Here is a 13,583-nt window from a genome sequence, read left to right as displayed (position 1 = left end):
GATTAGAGGAAAGTTTCCCATGAAAGTGTGGGAATAGGAGGGAGATAAGTCATCCTGAGCTGGTGGACTTCACCATGTGACAGCTTGGATTCGCTTGGTGGGTGGTTTGAAATGTATTTGTTTATTTTCCAGAATTTTCCAAATTTTTCCAATTTAAAAATTTTTTTCCCCCAGGTTAAGCCATGGGTAACCAAATCAGTGGATCCTGAATCAGGGGATACTAAATCAGCAGAGGCAGGGGCACACCTGTATGTTTTAGTCCATCCCATCCATCCATTTCTTTAAATGGATTATGACATGTTTGAAAATGTCTACCTTGTGAAGGGTCTGTTTTCTCCATTGTCCAGGTGGCACAGGAAGGCTGATGACTCCGAGAACTAACCTTTATCTTCTTCCATTTCAGGAGAACTGATTAACCTGGCTATGTATTGTGAAAGAATAAGGAGGAAATTCTGGCCAGAGTGGCACCACGACGATGACAACACCATCTATGAGTCTGAGGAAAGCAGCGAAGGCAGCAAGACACACACCCCGCTGCCCGATTTCAGCTTTTACTCAAGGACAGAAACCTTTGATGACGAAGGGGCAGAGAACAGTATATCCCGTACGCCGGACACAGACTTCACTGGGCACTCCCTCTTTGATTCTGATGTGGACATGGACGACTACATAGACCACGAACAATGCAAATGATGCTCAGGTCCGCGGACCCTTTTTTCTCAGAGCTGTCACCTCTTGGGGTCAGTCCAGTGTTCCCAGGTAGAGAACCAGACCCTGCAGGGAGGGAGAGCTCCTGGTCTGTGGTCCGTCCAGTTCTCTCATGTTAACTGGACTAGGTCAGCCTTATTTCTTTTTTTTGTAAAAAAAGACCAAGACAACAAAGACAAAACCCACAAGTAGCGGAAAAAGAAGTCATTCAGATGGCTCCATTTAAACAGAGTCAGCATGATTCCTGAAATCCATTTTTGTTTTCGTGAGAAAACCAATATCCCAGTCAGTTTGGGTGCAGGGAGAACAGAGAAAGGGCCAACAGGGAAATACATAGGAAAAGCCTCTTTAAAAAGGAGGTCAAGATCTTAGTTGAAAGAGGACTGCTTGGAATTCCTACATCTGCCTGTAGTGGAAATGGTTGTAAGATGTCAAAATGGAAAAATGTAGGTTTTAAAACAAAATTTTCCTGGTGGCTGTGTGTCCTGTGTGTATGTGAATTGTATGTTCCAAAAGGCAGCATAAATCAAATCAACAAGTATTTACTGAGCTCCTACTGTGTGCAAAGCACTGTGCTAGGTGCTAATCAGGAATATGCTTCTTCTAAGCTCTGCCAGTGACTCGCTGTGTGACCTTGGACAAGTCACTTAACTTTTGTGTGCCTCAGTCTCCTCTGCCTGTAAGATGGGGATTATAATAATTTCCACCTACCTACCTCACAGGGATGTTGTGAGGATTCATGAGATTCAAAAAGGCGCCTTGTACCCTTGGGAAAAAAGGCGCTACATAGACACAAAATATCATTTGTCTTTGTGATTCATGTGTGTGAGAGACATTGAGAGAGGGAAAAGGAGTTCTAATGCATCCACTGGTCAGATGGTCAGGGGTGCTATCCTAGCAGGTGAAGTGTATGCACAGGTAGGGGCAGTTATGGCTCTGTCTACCATCATTCCTTTTCATAACTTTGCTTGAAATCTTTCTTTGAAAGAATGCTGCAAACCACAGGACAGCTGGAAACATTCTAATATTTTTCCGTGTCCTTGAAGAATAGTGTTTTTCCTTGTTTTTCCTCAGAGGGACCCAATATCCACGTCTCTTCCACCCCAAGATAGTAGGTTGCCATTTTTTTTTAAGGCAGCAAAGTACAGGAAGACCCTATGTCTGATGGAGATAAAGGAGACTTTTATAGATTTTGGCAATCAGTTTTTGCCTACTTTAAAAAACAAACAAACAAACAAACATTCCTTTAAAAACTGAAAAACAAAACCAATGCTTTGTGGGAGATGATGAAAAGTTACAGTAGGAAGGGAGTCATCTTATTGCATATCAGTGCACTACTCTGGGCACTACAATATTAGAGGGGTGCTACACAGTTTTCCTAATGTGACTTTTCTGATATGTTAGTTTATAGCCCAAAGAAAGAGGCTAATCTAGTGTTCTTAAATGATTTGTTCTTCCCACAGAATCTAATGAAATGCTGAGCTTCATTGATATAGTTTTTAGAGGTATCATTTCTCCTGATAATGATGTTTTTTGTTGATTCATAGGAACTTGGGTTTAAGAATTTTTGAAAAACAATCAGGAGAGACCTTAAAGTCACCTCTAGTTATTGGTTCAGATTGTTGGGGTTGTGGCTAGAGATGTGGACGAATAGGCTAAAAAGATCTACCCTTCCAGGCAGCACCTGTAGTTGCAAATGAACTAATTATCCCCCTTCGGGCTTATGAAAGGGGTAAGGATTCCACAAGGTAATGATTCCATGGGGATTTGGGGGTTGGTAGAGAGGCAGCATCTTATATTATGATACCTAAATGGTCATTGCAGACCAATTTCTTGCCTCAAGTTTTTATCTCAAATATAGTTTTTGTAAGATAGTCCTTATGGAACTATAGTTGAATCATAAAAGGGAAATAGGAAGAGCATTTGTGGCTCTCTAGGCAACCATTAGCACCCGTGTAGGGTCCATATAGCAAAAGCCCTGGAAACAGGGTTAGATCAGAGAGGTTTATTTCACAGGCAATTGCCTCCAGGAATGACTGGAAAGGCTTCTAGTGCTAACATCTGATCAGAATCATTTCTATCTGATGAAACTCTTGGTTTTTATGGAGCAAATGTAGGAAGGGTAATTGGAGCATGGAACACCATCAATTTCACCAACTCTATTTGGAGTGTTTTTCGAAGTTTGTTTGAGGGTGCTCTTCCCTTGTCACCTTTCAGACCAGGCATGGAATGCTGCTGGGAGTGGCTTGCTAGGGATTAATTTAGCTGGAATGTGGATAAACTACTGACAAGGAAAGATGAACATAATGAATATATAGGCGATATATATATTTCTTTAAAATAATGCCTTGCCATCATTGGTTTGGTAACCAGCCATATTTATGGAAAAGAGAACCATTTTAGAGATTTTAGTCAGTGGGGGAGTTGGAAACCTTCCTTGGTTTTGAGTTGGTGATAAAATGATCTGAAAATCTGCTTACAACCTGAGGAAGACAGTGTGGTACAGTGGGAAAAGAGTTTGGGCTCAGAGGATCTGGTTTCCAACCCCAGTCCTGCCAATTTCTGCCTGTGTGACCTTGGGCAAGTCAGTTACTTAACCGGTTCAGTTTCCTCATGGGTGAAATGCATATTTGCACTCTATGACCATTAAGGTTCCTGTGGGGGCTAAACCAATAAGTCTATGAATAGTTCCCTCTGCGTGTGTGTGTGTGAACTCTATGAAGTGCTAAACACACTCATACATAGGCAGCTGTGTGCTGTGAACCTCTAACTTGAAGAATATTGAATGGAGATCCAGCTTCCCAAGTGTGGATGGAAAAGAATTTATTTCAGGTGATTTTTTTCAAGCTATCTTACACAGGAGCTTGAATCAGAATTTCTCTTTGAGGACCTTAATGAGAGTTCATGTCTCTCTAAATCACAGTTGTTCACGTAATAGGAAATCTGACTTTGACAACTGACTAACCTAACTATGTAATCCTTCTGCAAGGTGAAGTCTAAAGCAAAACTTACATTCACTGTAGTGTCTGTAACTTGCAGCAGGCTTTTATATGAGGCTCCCCAAACTTTTTTTAGAGCTTCCTTTCTTTTTTTTTTACTATTTTATTTAATTTTATTATTATTATTTTTTTGAGCTTCATTTCTTTTAAATCTGGATTTGGAAGGGCTATTTACAAAGAAGGTCTTGACATTTGGGAAGCCAGTAGGGACAGCTCTCTTTAAGATCTTGGATCATTTGTCTATATTTTGAGGCATTTTCCCACAGATGTCTTTTGCGGGGGTCAGAAGATCCTTGAGCCAACCATACCCTTTACTTACCCTGGCAAAAAACAATGACAGCCCCAAATGAACCCCAATCAGCCTGGTGGAGGGGAGAGTATAATGAATTTAGAGTCAGAACACTTGAATTCAAATCCCGCGTCTGTATTTACTACCTGTGTGACTTTTGGCAAGTCACCAAATTGTGTGGATTTCAGCTTTCTCTTCTATAAAATGAGTGAATTGGACGAGATGACTTCTGAGGTCCCTTTCAGCTCTAAATCTATGATCTTGTGATTGCCTTATTAAAATTAATGAACCTCACAGTGTTAATTTTAATGAGACATCAATGAGGGTGCATCATTCCTTTATAAAGAAGTTAAGCCAGTCAACAGGCATTTATTAAGAACCTACCATGTACCTCACTCTGTGCCAGATACTAAAGATAAAAAGTAAAAAATGAAGCAGCAACAGCTCTCCAGCAGTGTCTGTTCTCTCAGAAGTGCACATTTAAAAAGTATAAGCAGAATAATAAATAAATTGAAAGTAGTAACAGGAATTAAGGGCATTAGCAGTTGAGGGGTTCAGGAAATGGCTTAGGAGAAGTAATGCTTGGGCTGAGAGCTGAAGGAGAAAAGGGATTCTGAGGTAGAAGCGAAGGGGGAGGGCATTTCTAGGCATGGGGAACATCTGGGATAAAGCCTTGAGATGGCAGACAGAGGTGCTATCTTTATAAAGAATAGTACAAAAGCCAGTTTGGTTGCATCAGAGGGTGCAGAAATGGGAAGAATTTATAAGGAATTTGGAAAGGTAGACTGAGGCTAAGTTGTGATGGGTTTTAAAAAGCTAAACGGATGAATTTCTCTTTTATCCTAGAGATAATAATTGTCACATATGAACAAGGAAATTCAACATTAATCCTTTGTGAACACTGTTAGAACTAACTTTGTGGAATGCTAGGAACACTTGCGCATCAGGGAATTTATTAGTTACATCTCTTATTTACTGTACGTGAGGATATCTGTAGAAAGGCAAGAGTAGGCAGAATTGAGGGCAAAAATGTCAGGGTTTTCCAGGGGAATTGTGCATCAGATATGGGAAGGGGTGGGGGGGGCAGGGGAGGGAAAGAACGCGAGTCTTGTAACTATGGAAAAATATTCTAAATCATCTAATTAAATAAAATTAAAAAAAATAAAAGAATGTCAGAGTTTTTTGCTTGACAAATCAAAAGAAAGCATAGAAGTAGGCTCTTAATTCATGTAACCATGGAAAAATTAAAAAAAGAAAAAAGAATCAGACTCTCTTAGAATGGAAAAAGATCTTTGAGATTAGTGAATTCAGGCCCTTTCTTTTACAGGCCATATTAAAATTGTATCTAGTTCTGGTTTCTCTGACCATTCCTCCCCCTACTTTCCTCCCCTTCTAGTCAATATAGTAAGTAAGTTTTAGGAGGAAATAAGATTGCCAAAGGCAATCTGGAAGTTATGTACAAACTGTCCCAAAGATTGAAGGAACAGAATTTACAAATCGTATAATATATTAACTAAAATTCACTGTGCCTGCACCTATTTCATAGTTTTATTAGTCAACAATTCAGAGGCCCAGAGACATGAGGAATTTCTCCAATGTCACAGCTAGGAAGTAGCAGGTTATGGACTATTATTGAAATTTTTTGACATTTAGTCCAATGTTCTTTTCAGTAGACTCCCCTGATCTTGCTCCCTCACACCCCAAATGACTCTCCCTTTGAATTTTCCTGTTTATTTTAATGATGTTACCTTTCTCCTGGTCTCTGAGGCCCCCAGACCTCTTTGATTCTCCTCTCTCACTTGCCATATTGAATCAGCCATGAAGTCCTTCTGTTCTTTTTTCAGGGTGTCTTCCAAGTTTATTCTCATAATTCTTCCCAAAAGGGCAGCTAGATGGGGAAATGGAATAGAGTGCTGGGCATGGAATCAGGAAGACCTGAGCTCAGATCTGGCCTCAGACACTTACTAGTTATGTGATCCTAGGCAAGTCACTCAATTCTGTTTGCCTTAGTTTCCTTATGGAAAAGGAGCTAAGAGAAGGAAATGGCAAACTACTCTAGGTTCTCTGCCAAGAAAACCCCAAATAGGTCAGGAAGAGTCAGATTTGGCAGAAACAGTTGAACAACAGCAACAATGCTAACATTTCCCACCAAAAATCAGACTCCAATACATAATCTTGCTTCTAGATTTTTCTGCTAATCTCTTAGCTCATCTCCCTGTCTCTAATCTCTTCTTTTCACTCCAGTCCTTCCTGATTAAACTTGCTGAAACCTCTTCTTCCATCATGTCATTCCTTTGGTCAAAAGCCTTCATCATAAAGGGGACATTAAAGCTGTTAAAAAATCTTTAGCCTAATATTTAATCCCAATAACAATCTGACCCTTAATTTGTTTTTCCAGGTATTTATTAATGCACCATTCTTCCCTTGCATAAGTCTTTTCCTCTAGCCACCTTGCATTTGCAAATCTCTGTACCTTGGGTCACACCACTTCCTCTCCTAGATTGTCCTCATCTCTTTCTTCTCCTTATCTAATCATAATTCCCCTTTAAGGTCTGGCACCAGGTTTTTCTCTACCATGAAGCCACCTCTGATTATTTCATTTTATAGAGATCTTTCTATTCCCTGAATTTATACCATGTATTATCCTGGTACAGTGGAGAGAACACTTATGTAAGATGCAATTAAAGCTTGAAATGGAACTCAAATTTTAGTACTAAATTGTGCTATTTAAATTCATTGTACATTTATCCCCCACCTATAGTGCAGGAAGGAGAGATACGTTGGGAAAAAATTAAGCAAAATGAATCCAAACAGGAATGCAAAGTTCCTTGTGTTTTGGGAGACAGGGAAGGGATAGACCTAAAAGAGAACATGGGAAAATAGTTATGAATCTTCAGATTTGAATAGACTCATTTAGTATTCTGATAAAGAAACTTTTTAAATTAAAAGATTTTTAGTTTTTAAAAAAACCACATGATCCAAATAGCTAGTATAGCAACAGGCTATGTGATAGAGTGGAAACAATATTAGTCCCAGAGTTGGAAGACTTAACATTGTTCAAAATTTAGCTCTGTTCATTATTAGCTGTGTGACTTTAGGCAAGCCATTTTACACTGGCCCTACATTTCCTCTGAAAAACAAGGGGGTTGAACTCAATTGCTTAGGTTCTAAGAAGATCAAATATTTGTCAAGTCAAATAGAAAGTATAGGGTCCAAATCCAGTTCTTGATCCTATGATCTAGTTCGTCAAGCAGGTGATGAGTAAACATTAGTTAAAGATTTACTCTGGGTGAAGAAGGGCAGCTCTAGCTTCAGATACTGCTTGTGTGATCCTGGACAAGTCACTGAACCCTGTATCCCTTTGGTTTTTTCATCTGAAAAAAGGAGCTGGAGAAGGAAATGGCAAACCACTCCAGTCCCCACATCATGCTAAGGGCTAGTGATACAGACACAAGTGAAGCAGTCCCTGCTCTCCATGAACTCATATAAATTCCAAATGTGGAGAAAGCATGTCTATTTGTAAATACATACAGATTATACACACAGTAAATATAGGTAGTTTGCGGGGGGAGACCTTTAGCACTTAGGGAGATTCATTAGGGCTTCCTATAGAAATGACTATGAGACTGAGTCTTGAAGGGAATCCGAGATTCCCAAAGGTGGAGGTGAGGAAGAACGAGGGGCAAGAGTAGGTATGTGTGGAGGGGAGTCATGCAGAGCAACCCTGGATAGTTACGAGGAATAAGTGGATTCAAATATTTGGATATGAAATAAATTTGATTTAAATCATGAGAATGTTTTCCAAATGGATCCTGTCAAGTGAACTCCTTTCTGCATGCAAATTTTCTAGCTGGGACAGCCCAGACTACTAAGAGAATGCTTGTGGAGACTAAATCGGCTGGAAAGGAATTCCTACCCTTTCAAGGTTTGCAAGAGCTTGTCCTCATCCAGGTCTTTGTGCTGACCATTTATTGATTTATTTGTTTTTTTGAAGAAGACTGAGCAAGTACCTTTATTCTAAGAAAAATCTGCATAAGTTAACTTTGCCCATTTTTATGTTTGTAAAAATTAGAAAACATTTGATGTTAAAATCTCTTAGAACAAACTAAGTTCTATTATAAAGAAATATAATTTATAATCTAACTTAGAGCATTTCTATCTTCCTAAAGAAAGGAAAGATGAACAACCCCAAATTTGATTAAATTGAGCTACTGAATTACTCCATTTTTGAAATGGAAACTAGTCCAACGAAATTAGCACGTTTCCATTAAAAAAAACTCTTCCGGTACTGCCCAGCACCTGACAACAATGCAAATATTTTGTTTTAATTTGGGTACTATTTTTGCATTCCCTTTTTTCATATTCCACCCAAGTGTTTTTATAATTTACTTTAGGTAGTCATGTAGAGAAATAAAAGATTACTTCAAATTTCATAACATATTTTCTTTGTAGGCTCAAGATCAGTGATGCTTTTGATGGCACTAGATGTGCTATAGAACATAATCACAAGCATCACAGAGGGTTCAACTCTGACTCAGAGTCAAACACCATAGCATGTGCTGATCATTTATATGAATGTTATTTTCAACTAGAGGTCAATCAATGCCTTTGGTGCGAATCAACTCAGGTTATTTGGACAGGTCTGGTTAGTTGACTTTTCCTCATCACGACTTTAATGCTGCAAACACCTTTTCTTCTATCATGTGATTGATGACTAGCTAGCTACTTTAAGAGGATCAAATAGTTGTCAAATCAAATAGAAAGTATGCAGTCCAAATCCATATACTTGGCAAGCAATTTGTTCCAAGTGTTGAGGGTCTGGTTATTTCCCAAAGCATTAGTATAACTTACAAAGGATGGAAACATCAGGTAATGGTTTGGTGGTAACTCATTATAGCTAAATTTTTGTAGCCGGTGGCAGAGGCTTACATATATGAATGTATGTATTACGTGTGTGTATATATGTATGTCTGTGTGTCTGTGTATTTGTGTCTGTTTCCTTTAAATCCCTTCCTAAGAGTTTCCTTTTTTTTTTTGCTCTTGACTTTCCTAGTCCTTGCTTCATGTCTCTTTTGGGAAGGTTCTTGGCTTTGGAATCCAGGCAGGTTTTTTTAGTTATGAAGATTGTCTTGAGGAGTGACTCTAGCATTACCCAGGACTGAGGATAGGGGTGTGTGTGGCTTCCTAAGGAATTGTGGCCACCAATGCTCTTGGCTCACAGGAAGCTGGGACTAGATTTAGGAACTAGAACAAAGCTTTCCATGGAGCTTTGCCAAACAAAAGGATTGCTCTAAAAAGTATCCCAAGGATTGTCTTTACTTTTCCCCTCCTCAAATTTCTAGATAAACCAAAGCCAACACTTAAACCTTTTTTTTTATTGACATCTTTTGTTTTTATGTGACCTGTGTTTTCTCTTATATTCTACTCCCTCACCTCCCCAGAGAGTTATCTTTTGTAATAAAGATTTTTTTAAAGAGAAAAATATTCTGCAGAACCAATAAACATATAAAAAAATCTGATGATATACAAGTTTTCCTCACCTTCCAAACCTCTTCTCTGCAAAGAATTTTTTTTAGGGGGGTGTGGAGGTATCTTTTTATAATTCTTATTTAGGGCCAAGCTTGTTCTTTATAATTTTATAAACTTTATTTCCTTTTTCTGAGTCACTTTCAGTTTAATGTATGTGTTTAATTTTATATTACAAATATTTAGAGATTATTTTCACTTTATGAGAGCTCTCTTTTAACTAGGTAAAACCAGTAATAGAGTGACCTCATAGGAAAGTACATGCAACTTTTCATATCACCTTTCTAATTTAAAAAATGAACAAATATATTTTCTCTCCCTCCCATACCTCACATCACTGTAAAAAAGGAAAGAATGAAACACATTTCTTGTAACAAATAAATGTAGACAAGCAAAACAAATTCTTCAAATGGCTGCATTCAAAAATATATGCCTCATTCTTTACCCTAAATCCATTACCTCTCTGTAATGGACAACATGTTGCATCATCGATTCTCTGGAATCATGAATGGGCTTTGGAATGATCATATTTCTTCCAGCTCCTTATAGTCAATTGTTTTGTGGTTGTTATTCCTTTCAACTGTGATGTAGTCATTATGAACATTGTCTTCCTAGATCTGCTTGTTTCACTTTGCATTAGGTTATAGAAATCGGGTTGCGTTCTTCTGTCTGCATCATAAAAGCTAACATTGTCAATGTGAAAATAAATAGCTGAAATTGTGCAGTTCCAAGATGATGGCTACATGAAAACACAAACAATTGTCTAATCCAATGCAAGAAATCTATTGGGTAGACAAAGAAACCAGTTGATTGAATTTGTCACTTTTGTCTCAATTTTCTTTTTTTTTCTTGATGGTGTTGCCTGAAGAACCTTTCCTCCAGGTTTTTGGCTACTTACCTTTTTTTTTTCCATTATGAATTTTTGAAAAATAGTTTCTTTACAGCTTTGACTATAATAAGCCAGTTAAGATATAAAGAAGCATGTAGATATTTATCATTATTCATTTCATAAACGATCACAAGCATTTATGCAGCATTTTGTTTTTTCCTCTTTTAACAGGCATTGATTTTTTTCAGGGATGGTGCATGGACAAAACTGTCTTCATCTGAAAGGAAATGTAATGCCTTTTGCCTGCTTTACAACCTCATCATAACCAATTTCTTTTTCTCTTGTCGTCTCTAACACCTTAAAGTGCCATTTTAATTAGTTGCTACTGAGGAGAATTATAAAGGGAATCTAATCTAATATGATTATGTTTTTGGAGGACCTTCAGAAAGGAAAGCTATTTTTCTTCCTTTGTTTGGATTCATTATCGTCATTATTATTTTGTTAAAGCTGTGTAGAATGAAACGTGTCCCCTCCTGTTTGATTGGTACACTCCCTGAGAAGTCTCTTTTGGCACATTAAAACAGAAACCATGCCCCTGTGGTTTCATTTTTACCTTTGACAAATTGCATCTGAAATGTTTTGCAGCAATGGGCTAAATACAATTTTCAACTTTGCAAGAGACGTAGGTTCCAGCAGTGGCGATAAATTCGTCTTATTTCTGTCAAAATGAGTTTACTTCAAGTAAGGAAGCCTCGTGGAATTAGGCTTTCGTGCACACATAGGTTCTTCCCAATGAAACTGCCCTATATAGGATGCTTGACAGCTGGAAGTTCTGATGCCTGGGGTTTCTGGATGGCGGTAGTTGGAAAAATGATGATCTGAGGTCTTCATTCAGTACTATTGTAACATTAAGTGGAAGGAGTGGGAATAATTATGTTCAATCCATGTGAACTCCAGGGGTGAAGAAACTAAGGTCTGGGTTTCATATCAGGTAACTTTGACTCATGTTTTCTTGGGATTTGGCATTCTCTCAAGCAAATGAAAAGCTGTAGGTTGAGAAGTTGAACATGAATGTACTTAATACACAGAGCTATTGCTTACATGTATACAAGTGACTAATGCAAATGTAATTTGTCTTCATTTTTTACTGGTTAAGAAACCAGGGATGTCTTCAGAGGTACATATGTACTTGTCTATATACACAATTGTATAAAATATCCACACATATATATGTATACACAGATATACATGTACACACGTATACAGCCTACCCTTTCAGCATCTTGGATCTACCTAATTTTAGACCTCTAGAACACACCCCAACTTTTGGGGAGTTGTAGCTCTTTATCTCTGGATTTTGAGGTTTTCCCCCTACCCCTTCAAAAATGCTGCATCATGTACATTAAAAAAAATCCAATTCAATGATTTTTGTTTTGAGAGTTTTGCAACATTCTTTGAGAGATAATTGGAGACATCCTTAAATAGATGAGATCGAAGGGTCCTTGTGGAAAGAGTACTAGATTTGGAGTCAGACATCTGGGGTTGAGTATCAGTTCTGTTACTCTGGATAACTCTGGGCAAGTCATAGCATCATAGATTTAGAGCTCAAATGGGAGTTGGAGGTCATCTAGGCTAATTTTCTCATTTTATAGATGAGGAAATCAAGGCTCAGAGAAGTTAAATGATTTGACCAGGGTCAAACAGGTGGTAAGTAGCAGAACTGGGATTTGCATTCAGATCCGCAGGCTCTAGATTGAACACTTTTTTTCCAATGGACCTCCTCATTTTACCTTTCTGGACCTCAGTTTCTTCATCTCTAAAATAGGGAAATAGTTTTGGTTGAGCCAGCTGACCATAAAATCCCTCCCACCTCTAAATCTAAGATGCTATGTCACTAGTTTTAGGCTAAAAGGCAAAGATGTTGTACCTCTAGATTGTGAAGCAATCAGTTAGCAATTTTAGTGAGTCTGTATAAATGGCAAAAGAGGAAAGACTCACCTATGGGACCTGGGGCTAAAGGAAGTATGGACTTTCTGCACTGTGTTTTGCATTTGAAAAATGTATTTCTTATTCAGAGAGTGGGAAGATTTAGAGTAACTTTTCTGTGAGTTCTTCCATTTCTCCATTTTGGGTACCGGATGGTGTAAAGTTGGAGTCCTTAACCATATTTGTGTGTGTCAGGGAACCCTTTGGCAACATTTTAAAATACATGGAATAAAATACATAGAATTACAAAGAAAACAAATTATATTGAAATATAGGTATGCAAATCTGTATTAAAAATTTGACAGAAATCAGGTTGAGTATGTCTTCAATGTTGTTGAGGATTTTTCCATCCCCAATCAGAACAAGACAGACTAAATAAAAATAGTCTATGTGAAGACTAGATCCCCTAAGAAATCTCAACTGTGATCTTCTAGCCACCTTTCAAAGAAAACTTATTTTTGACTCCATAGGTAATGACTGATGGCTTCTAAGGTCAGTCATTTCTGGCCCTGACTATATAATCCGATGACATGTTTCAGAAAGATGTATGTCTTCTGTTGTTTTTGTAATTCCTTGTGTTTATATGTCCTTGAGGTGGACAGGTTTTTAATTTTCAGAACTTTTAAGACATAGCAGACCCAACAATTTCACAATTAATTAGAATCCCTGTTCCTTTGATGCCTAGGGAGTGGCTTGGACAGACATCTATCTGTAGGATCCCTTTTGTAAGTATCACAAAAGAACATATTGCTAGCCAAGGACTCTCAATTAGGGGAACCTGCGGCCCATCGTTTGCTTCTTGACCTACATGAAACAAGTTATGTTGGCACTGTTATTACTACTAGTTTATAAAGCCATATCTAAACTTGTATACTTGATTGTAAGATAGATTTGAATTGTGCATTAGGTTGATGACTATGTATATAAATCTGTGAAAATCTGTATATTTGGTCTCAATGCTTCATGTATCTGATGTGTAAATGATCATTAGTGGATATGAAATTGCTTGAATTCTGTGTCTTTATTCCAAATGCGTCCAGATCCTTAGCAATAGCAAAAAAAAAAAATAATGTCTTTTGTTTTTCTGTTGCAGCATTTCTGGAAAAATTCCCCCCTCACTGAAGACTCTCTCCCACCCCCAACCCAAATAAAGATTAGGGACAAAACACTTGATACAGTGACCAAGTCTGACAATGTATATAACATTGTGCCCTAGGAGTCCTTGAGGAGGAAAGAATGTTTTACT

At 38.0% G+C, this 13,583-nt stretch overlaps 1 protein-coding gene across 1 annotated transcript in view; it reads left to right on the top strand.

Moving 5' to 3' along the window:
- The window catches only part of FAXC (failed axon connections homolog, metaxin like GST domain containing), a 78,237-nt gene extending 64,898 nt beyond the window's left edge, over positions 1–13,339 (top strand). Inside the window, exon 6 of the mRNA XM_003340471.4 lies at positions 404–13,339. Coding sequence (XP_003340519.1) covers positions 404–693 — 290 coding nt within the window. The 3' untranslated portion in view covers positions 694–13,339. The remainder of the gene's footprint in view (positions 1–403) is intronic.
- Positions 13,340–13,583: the final 244 nt, after the last annotated feature.

The sequence above is a fragment of the Monodelphis domestica genome, chromosome 2, assembly GCF_027887165.1.
Source record: "Monodelphis domestica isolate mMonDom1 chromosome 2, mMonDom1.pri, whole genome shotgun sequence".
Lineage (NCBI taxonomy): Eukaryota > Metazoa > Chordata > Mammalia > Didelphimorphia > Didelphidae > Monodelphis > Monodelphis domestica.
The sequence above is the reverse complement of the archived record's forward strand: the minus strand, read 5'-3'. Positions and strand labels throughout refer to the sequence as shown.